Genomic DNA, 19,148 nt, shown 5'->3' with positions numbered 1-19,148 from the left:
AAAAAGAATATAATGACCTAACATAATTATTAAATTTTTATACAACACCAATCTGGGTGCTGGTGATTTTCTTTCCAAATACAATTAGCCGCCACCTTTTAATTGCAACACAAAATCCACTTTTAATGATAGTTAACACAAACACTGAGCAGTGAGAAGGAAGAAATATAAGCTATATTAGCCACATATCAAAAATTGGCTCTGGGGTAGCTAATGTGTCATTTATGTAAACCAGACTTTCAGATATCTTGGGTTTGCCTGTCATCAGTATCTAAGATTTCCACACTACTCCACACCCAGACTCAGACACATTTGAAATATGTTTGTTTGCATCATTCCTGGGTTAACCCATGCGCCACAAGTGATTAAAAAATAGGTCTGAGAAAGTGGACACTTCCATTTGGTCAGTGGATCCAGCAATAAAGACATTAAATAAAGATCCAATTCTACTTTATCAGAAACCTGAGTAAGGTAGTACATCTTTTCTCCCCACAGAGCCATGAATGAAACACCTGCAGAAGCAGGTAAGTGAGATCAATCTTAGCCACCCTCAGGCTCAGTTTGATCAGGAATAGACCTCTCTGATGTACCCAGTTCTGGCCTAGAGCAAGAAGAATCAGTGATAATGCTGACTGCCTTAAGAGAATAAGAGACTGTGGAATACAACTGGAACTGGAAAAGCTCAGTTCAACAAACTTATAATACATGTTGAGACACAATAGCAAACCATTTCTAATGCATACTTCGAGTACAGAAAGTGCAGAAGAACCTTAACATTCTTAACTATAATGTCATGAGAATTGTAAGAATCTACAAAACCTTAACAAAGATATTTGTCCAATTCCCAGACCTCTCTCAAATAACAATTTCACCAAAATCCATGTATTTCCTGTGCATATCTTTATAGCATGAGTTAACTGCATTTTCAACTTTCACTACAGTTTTATTTTATCAATCATTTGTACTGGTATACTTGACTTACAACAGGAATAAAAAATTCCTATCTCAGCTGACACGAAAATTACTTGAACTTACAGGGTTTCTAGTGAATAATCAAATGGTGAATATTAAATCAATGAATGCCCAGGAGCTACTAAAATATCAATTATAAGGGACGGTTTAGCTGTGGCTAAGAAATCTTCAAGGCTAGAATAGATGGCATTTGGTTTGAGCATAACTTTAAGTTGGCAAAATTTGAGAAGTAAATATGGGATGAAAACCATCTGAGTTTAGGAGAACTATATACTATACAATAGTAGTGAAAGCACAAATAACTGAGGGAAAGTACTGAGTAATCCAGTTGTAGGTATATTTTAGTGTGTGAGGAAAATATATTGGGAAATGATATTACAAAATTAATTCAGGATCTTTTGGAGCACTTCATGAATGTTATATGTTAGCATTTGTACTTTTCTGTAGGCAAAGTAGAAAGAGTAGCGTGGTGGAATGCACTGGGGTGGAGGGGTGGAGAATGAAAGAGAGACCACTAAAAACAGTATAAACAAGAAAATCTTGTGAGAAAAGGGTAGGAGGAAATGAAAGTAGGAGGGTTGAGTAGAAACAAACAGGATTAGAAATGGACAATATGTGTTGAGGGAGGAAGCAGGAGTCATGATATGGTGCATGGTATATACTACCATTAACTGAGGTTAGAAACAAAGCAGAAGAAGAGAATGGGTAGGAATATATTATGTTTAGGATGATATTCACTACCTAGTGCTATCAATAATCTTATGCTACTAACATTTATGAGTTCAACAGAGTATGGATAAAGGTTTGAGGCTTCTAAGTGAAAAAAACATACAGAAATGTTTACTTGACTCATTCAAGATGGTGGAAGAAGTAATTGCATCCACCCCACTGCCTCTAAACTAAATTGACAATAAAATAAAAAAATAAAAATATGAGTCGAACCATAACAACACTAAAACAAAAACAAAACAAGAATGGGAGTCATCAATGGATGAGACATCCTAAGAAACCAAGGTCAAAGACATCAGAGGTTAAACATGAATTCTCTCTAGGGAGCTCCTTCTGAGTCAAAGAATAAAAGCTGGGCCCTTAGACAACCATGAGGATAGTTACTTAGAGCTGTACTCAGATCACCAGATCCAGCTGCTCAGCACTGGTCAGCCTGTTCGACAACCAATTACATCTGGTACTGCTATCCTGACAAAGTTGGGGATCTGCCTAGGAAGAGGCCCAGGAGGGGACTGGGGAACTGGTGGGGGGGGGGGGGTATAGTTTAGGGTAAGTTAGGATTTAAAATAACTTCAGACCCAGAAATTGTTGGGAGACAGAGAGAAAAGACAGGTTCCACAGGTGTAATACAGTAAACCACTCCATTTCTAGATGCATCTCAGCCATAGAATAGTAACTTCCTTACTTTGGCAATTTTAAGGGTCTGACCTTGCCTTCCAACTCCTTTACAGAAAAATCCACTTGCTAGCATACCCCATTAAGACACCATCGACACACTTCAGTTATGTCATTCAGAGGAAAGCATTCCTGGAAAATGAAACCACTATGTGTGTATCAGCCAATCTAGCCTTTTATTCATCAACATGTACCTATGACCAATGCTAATCAAACATCTAAGGAAAAAATCAATGGTTTAAAAGGGAAAGAGCAAAATGAATGAGCAATTATGGATCAAAAAGAAACATTTAGGGAATAGAAGAGAATGTTTAAAATATTCTAAGTGGTATCCTCAAAGATGAAAAAGCAGGTTATATCTATTAAAGAGAGAGAGAGAAAAGGAGAGAGAGATTAGTTTGTCATGGAAAAGAAACAACCACAGAATAAGAAACAGTTCTTAGAAATTAAATTTATGATTATGAATATAGAAGATTAAACAGGTAGGCTGAATAACAGAATAGACACAGCAGAAAACTGAATTTGCAATCTAAAAAACAGGTTGACAGGGGCACCTGAGTGGCTCAGTCAGTTGAGCGTCCAACTTCAGTTCAGATCATGATCTCGCACTTTGTGAGTTCAAGCCCCACATCGGGTTCTGGGCTGACAGCCTGGAGACTAAAGCCTACTTTGGATTCCATGTCTCCCTCTCTCTCTGCCCCTTACCCACTCGTGCTCTGTCTCTCTCTCAAAAATAAATAAACGTTAAAAATTTTTTTTAAAACAGGTCAACAAAATTCTAAAGAACACAAGTCAAAAACACAGAGATGGAAGATAAAAAAATTAAGAGCAATGGAGAATAGATTCAGGAGGTCTACATCATTCCTAAAGTTAGCATTTCAGGAGAAGAGAATAGAGATAATAAAGGGGAAAAGATGCTCAAGAAATGACCAATGAAAAGTTATAAAGAAATAATCTACCCTTAGAACTTAACATATACATGTCCAAAAAGAGTTTTATTTCGGGAATACGGTCTAAAATTGTTAGGAAAAAGTCTCTTGGGAAGGGCGAACAAAGTAAAGACAAAAAGGAAAGATGTTACAGATCTGTTCACCTTGTTGTAATATTTTTAGAGAGGGTTTGCTGGAGGATGGCTGATAAGCCCAAGAGAAGCAATGGATACAGAAAACTGCAAATAAGGAGAAAATGAATAGAGATCGTGCAAATAAATGAAAAGTCCAGAAAAGCTCTGTTCACTAGGTACTCAATAAGTAGAAGATTCTGCAACATGAGGCTTAACTTCTCATTCTCAATATTGAGCAGAGATTACCAAAGCACGAGCAATATGATTTTTATATAGTCAACTTTAAGAAGTCGCTAAGAAGCCACAATGAAATATCACTTGATACCCACTAGGATGGCTATAATAAAAAAAAAACAATAATAAAAATAATAATAATAACAAGTGTGGGAAAGAATGTGGAGCAAATGGAACCCTCATACACTGGTGGTGGGAATGCAAAATGGTGCAGTGGCTTTGGATAACAGCTCAGCCATTCTTCTAAAGGTTAAACATAAAGTTTACCATATGACCTAGAAATTCCACTCCTAGGTGTATACCCAAGAAAAATGGAAATATATGTCCACACAAAAACTTGTACACAAATGTTCATAACAGCATTATTTATATTATCCAAAAATGGAAAACAATCCAGAAATCCATCAACTGGTAAATGGATAAGTAAAGTGTGATATAGTCACACAAGGGAACATAATTCAGCAATAAAAAGGAATAAAGTACTGACACATACCACATGGATGAACCTTGAAAACATTAAGTAAGAGAATCCAGTCATAAGAGACAACATATTGATGATTCCATTTTATGTAGAATGTCCAGAATTAGGTAAATTCATGGAAACACAGAAAGTAGATTTGTGGTTGCCTAGAGCTGGGGGGTAGGGGTGAGGGTAGATGAGAGATGAGATCAGAATTTCTTCTTGGCCTGATGAAAATGTTCCAAAATTGATTATGGTGACGGCTGCACAACTCTGTGAATATCCTGAAGATGACTAAATTGTACATTCTATTTTTTTTAATGTTTATTTTTTGAGAGAGAAAGACACACAGAGCGCAAGCAGGGGAGGGCCAGAGAGAGGGAGACACACAATCCGAAGCAGGTGCCAGGCTCCACGCTGTCAGCAAAGAGCCCGACATGGGGCTTGAACTCACAAACTGTGAGATTGTGACATGAGCTGAAGTTGGCACTTAACCAACTGAGCCACCCAGGTGCTCCTAAAGTGTACATTCTACATGGGTAGATTATAGGATATGTGAATTACAACTAATAAGAAAAAAGCAGCTAAGAATAACAGCCCTGATTAAATGATCGAATGGCTGAGGTTTTCGTTTTACTATTAATATTAAAGTTAGTATAAGACTGCTATGAATTGGAACTCGGAAATAAATATTCTCTCAATTGATATTATTTGGTATGATATTCAAATTTTAAAAGTTCAGACTTCCAATTAAATACATTCTAGAAGTGGATCTCTGGTTAAGAAAAATACTTATTAATTTCACACACTGGCCTGACAACCTGATCTATGCCAACTGAAAAGTAATGGGGGACACCTGGGTGGCTCAGTCAGTTGACCGTCCGACTTCGGCTCAGGTCATGACTTCATGGCTCATCAGTCCCACATCGGGCTCACTATTGTCACTATTGTCAGCACAGAGCCCGCTTTAGATCCTCTGTCCCCCTCTCCACCTCTCCCCCACTTACACTCTCTCAAAAAAAATAAACGTAAAAAAAAAAAAAAAAGAAAAGTAACGGTAAAAATTGAAGCTTCATTTCCATTCTGTGTGCCTTGTGCATCAACTAACCCTCAGAGCCCTGCAATTATTCCCAGTTTAAAATGTGGAGACTGAAGTTCTCAGAGGGTAAGTAACTGGCCCAGCCAGGGTCACCTGACAAACAAGGGCCGCTCTGGGCCTGGGACTGGAACTCAGCTCGGTCTGACTACAATCCCATGCTCAAGACAGCTTTTCACAACAGCATGTTCCTGATGTCCCTTATTAAATAAACAGCGAAAGAAAGTAAAAACAGCACATCTCTACTAACAAGTCAGGGTTTTGCTTGTAAAAAGGAAAAAGTGCAATGGAATAGAAAGGAAAAGGTATATTTAGAAGGATAGGTTTTATATGTCTTTATATGGTTCTTTATACCATTGAGTGACAGCTGATTGGGAAATTAATGACAATATTCTAAGACATAAAGCCTCTGGTATGAGGGCTTCAATAATAAAGGGGGTTGTATTTAACTAGGACTGTAAGACTCTTAATCCCTAAACATGCTCTGTGGGAAATAGAAAAGATAAATGATCTTTCAATAAAAAGCTGTAACAAAGTCTCCCAGGTGAAGATAAGAAGTTGAACATAGATATGGCATTGATAGTAAAACTACCAGCTGCAGGAATCTAGAGGAGAAAGAGAATAAGCAGAAGAAATTTCCCAATAATAATTCCAAGTAACAGACACACTGATAATTCTAGGAATACTCCTGATTACTGGACAAACTGTAAAAAGATTCAGAGAACAGAACACTCCCAAACTTCTCTTCCATTTCTCCAGAAACAGCATTGTAAAAAGTAAAGAACTCTCACTGGTTATCTCTCCTCAATCTTTATGATGCTAATCACCTAAGAACAAACAAACTTGCAGTCAAGAATTTGTATACTTCCTGAGTAATCTGTGTTCAAATATTTGTAAGAAATATCATTTAACAACTAAGTTAAGAAATACTGTTATGGGGGCGCCTGGGTGGCGCAGTCGGTTAAGCGTCCGACTTCAGCCAGGTCACGATCTCGCGGTCCGTGAGTTCGAGCCCCGCGTCGGGCTCTGGGCTGATGGCTCAGAGCCTGGAGCCTGTTTCCGATTCTGTGTCTCCCTCTCTCTCTGCCCCTCCCCCGTTCATGCTCTGTCTCTCTCTGTCCCAAAAATAAATAAACGTTGAAAAAAAAAAAAATTAAAAAAAAAAAAAAAAAAATACTGTTATGATCAAATTAAAAATTATAATAAATATCAAATAAAAAGGTAAGCTTTTATACTATAAAAGGAAAAAATAAATTGGAAAAAGGATAAAAGGAAAAGGAATGTCTCATTTCTAGTTCCCTCCATAAATACCATTAAGATGTGGGAGCCAAACTGTATAAACTGATGTCACAGATTCTCAAAACAAACATGGGAGTAAATAAAGTGACTCCTGTCTCTAGTAAGGATGTCACTGACAACAGTAAGTTTTTAACTGTTTTAGGCATTCATATTTGTTGCCTCCCGGTAGAAATTAAGTCATAAAAGGACAAGAGATTAACAAATGATAATCATTCGTGTTATTATCTTGAAAGACTGAAACAAAGCATGAGACATCAGATCTATCCCATATGTTTCCAAGGCTATTTCCTAAGTCAATACAGAACAACTGTTGGAGAAAAGCTCAACAATCAAAAATTCTTAATTTGTTATTCTTTTCCTAAGCATTGAGGAAAACTGCTATTCTTTGATATAAGCTCAGGGAAGACTGAATGATGTGGTTTGAGAATAGAAGCTAAAAAGGAGACAAACCATAAATAGATTTTCAAATCCTTGCTAGAGCAAGAACAGAACAGGGAGTTTATCTCCAGATACGTCCTCTGCAAAAAGTGAAAAACTCAATGGATTTTCAAGACTCATTTTGGAACTGAATTTCCAAAGTGTTACATACATTTCTCAAAGGAAGTACCTGGTGTTGACTGGTAAACAGGGTAAGTGATTTCTGTGGGTTAATGAAATAGCTATGGGCTCCTGAGTAGAATAACAAGGAAACAAAAGGTGATTCAACCTTCAAGAAGAGTCTATAGTAAACAAGACACAGATATCTTACTGTTAACACCCACAGAATCTTTTCACATCTCTGAAAAACAAAACTGCTGATTGGTTTTCTTCGGTTCAAAGACACCCTAATACATGAGTTTGGGGGAACTACACCTTTAGATTTTAGAGAAACTGGCTGGAACCTTGATAGCACGTAGAAGGAAAGCTCAATATCCATGTTAACCTAAAGAAAACAATTTTCAACAAAGTCAGGAAAGGAACATGCCTAATACCTGATTCTACATTGTTTCTTTCTATATCTGAGGATCACAGGAATGGCTTTTTCTCAGAATTGTCTTTAAAAAAAAAAAAACAATAAGATTAAAACTTAGATTTAAACATAAATCTGATGTTTTATTTTTGAATGGCCTAATGAGACTATATTACAGTCAGAGACCATGAGATATACATGTCAAGTGAAATGTACATTCTGGGTAAGTAGAAGATGCAAATGGACATCAGAACTGTGGTAGTCTCTGAGTTGTGCCATCCAATTTAAAATAATTAACCTGTACAGAAAACGTGTCTCTGATGCTGAATTGAAATGTTAGCCACACGTGTCAACAGGTGTGGCTATTTCTAAAATGTAGCCATAGCAAAACCGATAGGTTTAACAGGAGCAATCTCTATTGTATAGAATCCAAATGTATGTAAGAATAATTGAATTGCTAAGCACTTTTAACACTGCTGACCTATCTTTAAACTCACTAGTATGTTAATATTAATTTGTTCAAGTCTTAAATACATAGCGTAACAAGACACGATACCCTATTAATTTGTTTTTTTAGGGGAAATGTAAGGAGATATCACTATTTGGCAAGATTTTAGGTGAATACTTTAATACAGGAAAAGGGAACCCTCTCTTAGCAAGGTCACGTCTTCAGAGGAAAACAAATCAAGACAGAGATGGGTCATTTCCACTTTCCCAGCTTTTAGTGGTGACTGCAACCTGAGCACTTATAGATGCTGAGGCAGACAGACCCATTCTCTGCCACAGATCATGAAAGTTCCCAGTTTGTTGTAGCTGAAAAGTCATCTAAATTCAAATTCAATTGGATAGATTTGCATTGGCCCAATGTAGGCTTATGAGTCTTTCACTGGGACTTGACCCATTTTCGCTTCCCAAAGAATTTAAAGACTAGGATGAAATTTAACTAGAAAAGGAACAATAAAGAGAAGGACTAGAAAGATACATGACTTTATAACCATCTCGATTTAATTTTAAAAAATTAAAAATAAATAAAAGGCTGAAAATATAAAGATTTTCCCTGGTGGCATTTGCTTTGGGTAGATTATTTTCTTTTAATTTTTTAATGTTTATTTATTTTTGAGAGAGAGCACACAAATGGGGCAGGTGCAGAGAGAGAGGGGGTGACAGAATTCAAAGAAGGCTCCCGAGCTGTCAGCACAGAGCCCAATGCGGGGCCCAAACTCGTGAACCATGAGGTCATGACCTGAGATGAAGTCAGGACTCTTAACCGACATGGCCACCCAGGTGCCCTTAGATTATTCTTTAACTGATGTTTTTTGGAAAATTCCTCCATCAGATCAAATAGCTTTAGGCAAAGTTACAAAAGGCAGATATCCTAACATCATGTAAAATTTGAATGTGAAAAGGAAACCCCAACTCCAGGTAAACATCTTAGGAGCACTGACAATATTCCTATTTCTTAGAGTTCCAAGTGTTTTGTGATAATATTTTTCCTTGAAGTAGGCTTCACACTCGGCACAGAGCCCAACTCAGGACTTGAACTCAAAACCCTCAGATCAAGACCTGAGCTGAGTTGCCCCTGCCCATTAAGAATTAAGGTTTTGTTCTGTGCTGTCAGTATTTGAAGGCTATAAAGTGATTACATTCTATTTTGGGCTTACCAAATCACCTAAGATTTTCTTTGCAACGATGATGTTCAACACTGGTGTAAGTAATGTAAATAGACACTCTTACCTATCAATGGTAGCAATGTGTATGACCTTTCTGGAGAGCAATTTGGGCCTTTAAAGTTCATAGCTTTTTCTTCAAAATTTTACCTCTAAAAATCTATCTTCAGGAATAGATATGTGAGGGAAATTTCCATAAGAAGGTATTTATTGCACTAACCTTTACAATAGCAAATCCAAACAGTCAACAATAGAGAAATGACCAAATAACTCTTGACATTTCCAATTTTTAATAAACTATGTAGTTATTATAATATTCAACATTTATTGTCACTTGGCCTTCACATGAACTCAATGAAGAAAGTTCTCTTATTTACTCATGAGAAAGAAAGAGTTCAGTTACTTTACAAAGGTCATGGGACTAGGAAGTGGTGGTACTGGGATTCCAAACCAGTCCAGCTCCAGAGCCCAAACTATTCAGCACTATACTAAATTGCTGTTGTATGTGTTACTTTTAAGTTCTATTTATTTATTTTAAGAGAGAGAGAGACAGAGAGAGCACAATCAGGAGAGGAGGAGGAGGAGGAGGAGGAGGAGGAGGAGGAGGAGGAGGAGAGAGAACCCCAAGCAGGCTCCATGCTGTAAGAGTGGAGCCTGATGCATGGCTCAGTCTCATGAACTGTGAGATCATGACCCCAGCCAAAATCAAGAGCCGCCTGTTTAACCAACTGAGTCCCTTGAGTGCCCTGTGTGTGTTACTTTCCAAAGGTGATACTGTATTATAAATTTTTCTTGCAAAGATTTTTGCTCCAATATTCACACCCAAAACTGATCTCTGGTTTTCTTTCAGGAAAAATATTGCTTCCTTGTCTCAGTATCAATGTTATTTTCCCTTCATAAAAAATGAATTCTGAAACTTTCCTTCATTTTCTATGCTCTGAAACAGTTGAAAATAGCACTGGGATGATGTGGTTCTTAAAGGTGTGGTCAAGGAGTGCCTGGGTGGCTCAGCTGGTTAAGCGTCTAACCTCGGCTCAGGTCCTGACACGTGAGATCATGGGTCGGTCCTGTGTCGGGCCCTGTGTTGACAGCTCAGAGCCTGGAGCCTGCTTCAGATTCTGTGTCACCCTCTCTCTCTTCCTGCTCATGCTGCCTCTCTCTCTATAAACAAACATTAAAAAAAAAAAAAAAAAAAAAGGAGGGTAGCTCTTTAACAACTTTCTGTATTTCATCAATTATAACTGTTCTTTGGATTTTCTATGTCTTTTGGAGTCAGCTATGGTCACATATTTTCCATTTCATTTTTTAAAAAAGCTTAATAGCTTTATTGAAATACTATTTACATGCCATAAAATTTACCTGTTTGCAGTGTACAATGATTTTTAGTAAATTCGCAGATTTGTGCAATCATCATCACAATCATTTTAGAATGTTACCATCACCCTGAAAAGATCCCTTATGCCCATTTGGAATCAATCCCTGCTGCTATCTCCAGCCCCTCCAATTTGTTTTAATTGCCTAAATCTATAACCTTAATGCATATATGAACAGATGCATTCATTTTATATGGATTAAATAAACAGAGCCAAATCTTAGATATATTGCATATAAAGTGACTATATTATATCAAATTATTTACTTCTAAGAAATTAATGTGGTGCTATGTAAAAGTGGTATAATTTTCTTATAGCTCATTAATGTTACTTGGTATTTATGGAAAGAAACAAACAGTATGATTGTTCTCAGTTTCCTATGTTCAGTACTGAGGCTTCCATAAATATGTATTCTTAAATGCCCCAATGGCAGCAAGAAGTAGGATGCAAATACTAAAATATGATCACAATAATCACCCTGCCTCGAGACACATCAGAAACTGCCATGATTCTTTACTTCATATTTTCTACCTTTAGGATAGTTTTAAGTGATTTTCTTTTTCTTAATTTCACTTTTTAATTTTTCCTAATGAAAGTCTGGAAAAAATCTTGCTATTTCTCAATTCGACAAAGTGCTTTTCCCATAATGTTCACGACTTTAATGCTGAGAATTAAGCCCAGCTGACTAGACTCCAGCCAATATACTTTTAATTAGCATTGAATAGAGATTTCTCTCATTAGGAAGCATTAGTGTCATTTGATTTTTGATCCTTGCTTCAAAGTTCTCCCCATATAATAAGGAACATTAAGTATAAGATTAAACTTTATTTAACAAGAAAATCTTTTTGCATGTTCAAACATGCATAATCCCATCAGTAGCATATTTAGATCTAAGATTAGGAAAAATTGCTTTGAGCATGGTGAATTTCTTCCAATGATAATCCATCTTCTTCTCTTCCCTCTTTCTCCCCCTTTCAAGCTTTGCAAAACAGAACAAAACAAGACAAATCACAAACAAAAGACTTCAGTGGAAACATAGTCCCAAGATTTTTTTTAAGTGAATTTACACTGATAAGTATATATAAATACATCTTTAACTCAGGAACTAAAGAAACTCAATTAAGTTGCTTCCTGTCAACTTAATATCCTTGTTGGCCATCTGTTACTTTTGTATCAAGTTCTCCTCAAAAACATAAAGTGAGCCTCAAAAACATTTAAGTGGGTATTACAAGATTGTTTTGAGTTTTAAACAGATGTGTACTTACGTGAAAGCTCAACTATACAGCACTCAAGGGTATATAATTGTTGTGCTGACAAGTATGAATTCACAATAAAGTTATCCAAAGCATATATATAATCATGCATATTTTCAGTCTGTACATATACTTTGTCCTAGGCTTATACTTTTAAGATCCATAACATTTAATAATATTTTCTTAGCAAAATCAAAGAAAAAGAATTTTACTTCACTCTTCTAATATCTAAAACTTGTTTTTAAATGTTTGTCTGAAAAAATTATCAGTTATCAAGACATCAATAATAAATATGACTTTTAACTGGAGATAATAATATAAAATTCTATATAGAATAAGCATGAAAAAATGAAAAAGCAGTACTAAATCTATAGTGTTACATGTTAAATATGTACTATTATAGGTGTCTCCCTCCAAAAAAGGCCAAAATTTAAAGATCTCCAAACTTAATCATCAAGTAGAATAAATTAAAAAAACTTCATATAAAATTTCTTTCCAATTCAGTCACCACAAACTCAGAATTAAACTCAGATAAAATCTGGAATCAATGATTTATAAGCGTTTACCAGAGAACTCGAAATTTTTACAAACGTGTAAAAGAATAGATTTGAAAACAACAATTTCAGGAACAAAAGAGAAATCAACCTACTCTTTTACTTATGATGGCTTCCATTACTTTCCAACCTTGCCTCTGATCACTTCCAAACTCTTTAAAGATTTAGTTAAGGTCTTCTCTGTTTTAGCTAAATCTTAGAATTTGGAGAAGTGTTAATATTCCATCCCCTGCATAAGGAATAAGAATGAAATATCTTCCTATTTTTCTTATCCCCCAATCTCAGTTATTCCCTCCAAATTAGTATTGTTTGACGAAAATGTTTTCTCCTAATAGTCCTATCAGCTCGGCTAGTATGGAGGGGTTGAAGAGATAAATAATGAGTATGAATAAGGAGATGGGAAAAGGGATGCTCTCAATCACTATAAATTGGTACCATCTTCGTGGAGAACAATTTGGCAACAGAGATCAGACTCTAAAACTAAGTATTTTCTTTAGTCATACTATGTCAGAACAACTGACGTCAAAGCAAGGGAAAAAGTACATAAGAATAGACCTCATCAAAATAAAAAGCTTCTGCACAGGTAGGAAACAATCAGCAAAACAAAAAAGCAACCAACGGAATGGAAGAAGATATTTATTTGCAAATGACATATCAGATAAAGGGTTAGTACCCAAAATCTATAGAGAACTTATCAAACTCAACACCCAAAAAAACAAAGAATCCAGTGAAGAAATGGGCAAAAGACATGAATAGACACTTCTCCAAAGAAGACATCCAGATGGCCAACTGACACATGACAAATTGCTCAACATCACTCATCATCAGGGAAATACAAATCAAAACCACAATGAGATACCACCTCACACCTGTGAAAAAGGCTAACATTAACAACCTAGGCAACAACATGTTGGCAAGGATGCGGAGAGAGAGGATCTCCTTTGCACTGCTGGCGGGACTGCAAACTGGTGCAGCCACTCTGGAAAACAATATGGAGGTTCCTCAAAAAATTAAAACTAGAACTACCCTACGACTGGTAATTGTACTACTAGGTATCTATCCAAGGGATACCGGTATGCTGTTTCGAAGGGGCACATGCACCCCCATGTTTATAGCAGCACTATCAACAATAGTCAAAGTATGGAAAGAGCCCAAATGTCCATCAATGGATGAATGCATAAAGATGTGGTATATATATACAATGGAGTATTACTCGGCAATCAAAAAAGAATGAAATCTTGCCACTTGCAACTACGTGGATGGAACTGGAAGGTATTATGCTAAGCAAAATTAGTCAGAGAAAGACAAATATCATACGGCTTCACTCATATGAGGAATTTAAGATACTAAACAGATGAACATAAGGGAAGTGAAGCAAAAATAATATAAAAACAGGGAGGGGGACAAAACATAAGAGACTGTTAAATATAGAGAACAAACTGAGGGTTGTTGCATGGGTTGTGGGAGGGGGGATGGGCTAAATGAGTAAGGGGCATTAAGGAATCTGCTCCTGAAATCATTGTTGCACTATATGCTAATTAACTTGGATGTAAATTAAAAAATAAACTAATTTAAAAAAATAAAAATAAAGGATGGTTTGAAAGGAGAAAAAAAAGAAATACATAAGAATAGTGGTAACAATATCTATAGAATATATTCTTTAGCATATTCCACCAGCATAATTTATAATAACAGAAAATAAAAACTAAGTTTCCATTAACACAGGCATGATTTTAAAGTTACACTACACTTCTATTATTGTGTAATTTATATACCTGTACTAAAGAAAAGTCTTCAGCTCAGTATATATTGGCTTGGAAGGAAGGACTCGAGAGAAGAACATAGAGAAGAACATAGGGAATGCTTCCACTTTTTCTGTGCATATACAGGGCCCACACAAATAGACACATATAGTCAGAAAAAGAATGAAAGACAGGGAGACATCTGGAATGATGCTCAAAAAACCACCCAGGAGGTGCTAGAAGTAAAGAGGATGGGGAGAGAAACTCATTTTACTTTGTATCTTCATTTCTCTACTGTTTAAATTTTTTCAATAATTGTAAAATATATATATATATATACACACACATATACACATTACATATATATATGGGGAGAGAAACTTATTTTACTTTACTTTGTATCTTCATTTCTCTATTTAAATTTTTTCAATAATAGTAAAATATATACGTATATACATATATATGTATGTATATACACACACATATATACATATATACATATATATATAAATATATATACATATATATATAAATATATATATATATATTATACCTAGCATGCAGCAGAAGGAGGGAGCTGGAGCTAGGAGTATTTTAGTAATAACGATTAACTCTAGATTTCTTTCCATCTGCCTGCCTGGAGAGAAAGGGCATTCTGCTCTGGTCACAGGTGCACTAGATCTAACACTAAGTCTCCCATGATGGTTTTGTGAACCAAATGGAAAACTGTGGCTGAAAAAAAACAGCAGTTTAGCTAAATTGCCAGCTAAAGATCGGTCAACAAAGATGGCTGACTGAGGGATGCATTCCAGTCTGAAGTTTCAGTGGCCCTTCCAGCCCGGGTCCTGGTGTTCAAATCCATACTACAAAAGACTCAGGACAAGGTGAAAGAAAGGAGAGCCACGGCCTCTGCATGCTCCTGATTAAGTCCCCCCAACATCCACAGCCTCTCCACCATATTCCACCATTAGGACTAAATGATCTATCACCCGACTTCAGATGCTACCTACCACCATGATCTTCCCTGGCCTTGTTATCACCAATAACTGTGCCTTCTCTGTGACCTCAACTTCAAGCGTCTCACTTACTCAGCACACTTAAGTATCTTTCCTGCACTCCTTATAGCAAGAATGCCAATTCCAATCATTTTCAATCCCATTAGGATTTATAATCCACTGATTTTTGCCTTGCTTTACTCTCTACAGTCACTTCAATTCTTTACTTCCCTCCTTTCCAGCTTAAGTTCATGATTTATCATTATAATCACTCCCTTGCTCACCCACCCCCTTTCACCATACCCACTTCAGAAAACCTCAACCTGGTATAGCCAACCTCTGCCCTCTCTATGCCTCCACCTATGTTGCTGAACACTGCCTATGAACAATACAACTCTGCCAACTTCACTTCAAATTCAAGTGGATGCTTTCTGGGGCCCAGCAGACACACTATAATTTCTCTGGTCTGTTCATCTCCCACCCTAGTATATGACTAGTTCACTCTCTGAGTTCTCAACACTTCCCTTCTCATCCTCGCTCTCAAAAGATGACTTCTATTCCACTGAAGAAATGGAAACAGTCAGCAGAGAACTTCTACCACCACCTCTCCTACCAACTAGCATCTATCTATGTCCACATACTTACTTTTATTCTTGCTGTATGAAAGACCCATCTGTGCTCTGATCTAAGCATCTTCACACCCCAACTGATGCACTAGGTTCAGTGCCCTCCTGTCTGCTTAAGGGCACTTCGGCAATTCTCTTGTTTTCTGTCCTACATCAATTTCTCCCTCTTTACTAGATAATTCCATTAGCACACAAACATGAAATCATTTCTCCCATCTTAAAACAAGAACAAAAGACTGCACCACCCAGGCTCTTCTGCCAGCTGTTTCTCAACTTCCCTGAACAGCAAAAAACTACTTTACAAAATTGCCTTATTTGCTGTCTCCAATAATTCCCCTTTCCCTCTTGAATCTGTTGGTTCACAGCCATCTTGGGAGCCTCCCAGATATAACTTGAAACAGAGGGTAGGGAGAGACCAAAGAAAGAAGCAGGCCACTCTAGATTGGTAGGTGGCAGGGTAGGAAGGGAATTTACATGAGGCTTGTCCTGGGTGGCCAGCAAGACAAGTATATCTCTATGCCCACTTGCCAAATCATAGAAGTTTATATAGAGGCCTTAACTGGGCTAGTCATGTATACTGTCCTCATGGTCTCAACACCACATCACTATCTCAAGGATATGTCGTTGAAATGCCTCTAGGAGTATGGAAGGCAAATAGAAACCCCATTCCAAGGACAAAGGAGGGGGTAAGGAGCTTCTGAATGCCCAGGTACAGCTCATGGTCAATGGACAGCATGTCCACTTGATCATCTCCTTCAACAGAATCCATTCCATGATGCTAAATTCAATGGTCAGTTCTTCATTGTCTGCAGGATTTGGCAGCCAATCATTTCTTCCTCCTTTCTTCACTTGGCTTCCAGAAGACTACTATCAGTCCTCTGCCTAACTCACTCCTATCCTCTCAAGTCTCTTCTTGGTTCCTGCTTATCTCATCTAAACGTTGGTCAATCCTTAAAACTCACAGTGGGCTTTATTTATACTTACTCGCTAGGTGACCTTATCTCATTTCATGGCTTTAAATACTTTAATATGCTGGTGACACCCTAATCTAGCACTTCAATTTGTGGCTAGATTGAATCAATGAATGATTCCACATTCATATATGCAACTGCCTACCACTTTCTGGTTGGACATTTATCAAGCATCTTAAACATGCCTATAAATGAATTTCTTGTCTATCCCCCAGAACTCTGCACCACCTAGTGTGCTCCATCTTAGCATATGGTTATTCCATACTTCCAGGGGCCTGGGCCAAAAAACATTTGACTCCTCTCTTTCTCTCATACCCTCAACCCAATTTATCAGCAAGTCCCATTAGCTCTACCTTCAAAATGCAACCAGAATCTACCACCTCTTACCACTTTTGCCCCCACAGCCTTGGTCCAAAGCCATCATCATCTCCTACCCAAATTATTGCAGTAGTTTTCTAACTGCTTTCCCTGCTTCTACCCTGACCATTCTCAACCCAACAGCCACTGTGATCCATTTAAAACTTTTAAGTCAGATAGACTAAGAATAAAAGTCAAAGCTCTCACAATAGCTCATAAGGATCTACATGGTCTGACTCATTCCCTGTCTGACCTCATCTCCTATTGCTGGAGCCCCTCACCAACTCTGTTCTAGCTTTAGTGTTTCTCAAATGTCCCCAATACACCCTTGCCTCGGGGGCTCTGTACTGCTATCGTTTGTGCTTCAACCTCTCTTCCCTCAGTTAACCACTAGCTCAATGCCTCTCTTTCCTCCAATACCTGCTCAGAAATTACCTCAGTGATGCCATCCCTGACCACTCTATTTAAAAGTCACACTTGAGGTGCCTGGATGGCTCAATCAGTTAAGTGTCCAACTCTTGATTTCGGCTGAGGTCATGACCTCACAGTTTGTGAGTTCGAACCCCACATCAGGTTTAGCGCTGACAGTGTGGAGCCTGCTTGGGATTCTGTCTCTCCCTCCCTCCTCTGCCCTTCCCCCTCCCCCACTCTCTCTCTCTGTCTCTCTCTAAATAAATAAATAAACTTAAAAAAAAAAGATTTTTAAAAGTCATGTCTCACCCCAGTATCCTTTTCCTGTTTAATTTTTCTCCAAAGCACTTGTCATGATCTAAAACTAGAATATAAGCTCCATGAGGACAGAGGCTTTTTCTATGTTGTCATTCCTCCACTGAAAAAATGATTACTGAATAAATAAGTGATGTCTCTGGGACTTGGGAGGCTGCTGTAGCATGGAGGGAAAGATAACTAGGCAATGAATCAGGAGATCTGGATTTGAATCTGATTATAGTAGTCCCCCCCCCTTATCTGCAGTTTCGCTTTCCACAGTTTCAGTTACTACCAGTCAACCGTGGTCCAGAAGCAGATGATCCTTCTCTCACTTATCATCAGAAGGTCAATACTAGCCTAACACACCAGGTCACAATGCCTACGTCATTTACCTAATCACATAAGCATTTTATCATCTCACGGCATCACAAGAAGTTAAGTACATACAATAAGGTATTGAAAGAGAGAGAGAGGCCACATTCACTTAACTTTTATTACAGCATAGTATCATAACTGTTCTATTTATTATTAAGTATTGTTGGTAACCTCTTACTGTGCCTAACTTATAAAGTAAACTTTATCATAGAAATGCATGTATAGGAAAAAACAATAAAGCATTTGGTACTATCTGTAGTTTCAGGACTCCACTAAAGAGAGTCTCAGAACACATCCTCCATAGGTAAGGAGGGGGACTACTATACTAGACAAGTCCCAGCTTTGCTCGTGCATAGCATAATTACAATTAGTTAAGTCATTTAACCTTTAAGATCCTCAGTTTCCTTATCTATAAAACAGAAATGAAAACCCTCACAGAGTTACTGTATGGAGGAAAATGTTATGCAAATGTAAAATACTGTCAAGCTTCTGTAACTGAGCACATGTTAAACTATTTAGAATCAATTTAACATTTCTAGACAATAGTTTATTCCCTTTGTAAACTAGGACAACTTGAATTATAACAAAGATTTTAAACTGTCCTCTCTTTACAGTGTGTAATTTGTCTACATTATTAATTGTACACATTAATACCCTAATACTAGTATCTATTTAGAATCCATTTCGCCCAGGGCCAGGCACTCAAGGGACCAGCCTCCAAGAAAGTGCGGCTAAAGGACCCAGGGGGAGGGAGCGGGGCCTGGGGCGCCCCCTGCTGTCCAGGGAGAGCGAGAGGTATGAGGTTCCTGCCTGTGGGGTGGGGAGGGGCAGACCTTACCCATTCCGTTCTAAATAAGGGAGATCAGAGGTCATATCTTGAGATCTTTGGTACTTTCATTTGGCTCTGGAATTGTCCTCCCCACCGGCCTTTCTGCAGCCCATGACCAAGCAAAGCTAAGATGGGTTCTCAGAGAGGCAGAAATTCAAGCCAGGTTCCTTAGTCCAGAAAATAAAATGTCAAGACATTTGTCTAGAAAATACAGACCTCAC

At 37.5% G+C, this 19,148-nt stretch overlaps 2 protein-coding genes across 2 annotated transcripts in view; one reads left to right on the top strand and one right to left on the bottom strand.

The window, feature by feature from the left end:
• Window positions 1–19,148, bottom strand: part of SH3D19 (SH3 domain containing 19) — a 187,246-nt gene that overhangs the window by 108,578 nt on the left and 59,520 nt on the right. The window lies entirely within an intron of this gene.
• The window catches only part of PRSS48 (serine protease 48), a 47,512-nt gene continuing 28,863 nt past the window's right edge, over window positions 500–19,148 (top strand). Inside the window, 1 exon segment of the mRNA XM_030311975.1 lies at window positions 500–524. Coding sequence (XP_030167835.1) covers window positions 500–524 — 25 coding nt within the window.

The sequence above is a fragment of the Lynx canadensis genome, chromosome B1 (assembly GCF_007474595.2).
Source record: "Lynx canadensis isolate LIC74 chromosome B1, mLynCan4.pri.v2, whole genome shotgun sequence".
Taxonomy (NCBI): domain Eukaryota; kingdom Metazoa; phylum Chordata; class Mammalia; order Carnivora; family Felidae; genus Lynx; species Lynx canadensis.
The sequence above is the reverse complement of the archived record's forward strand: the minus strand, read 5'-3'. Positions and strand labels throughout refer to the sequence as shown.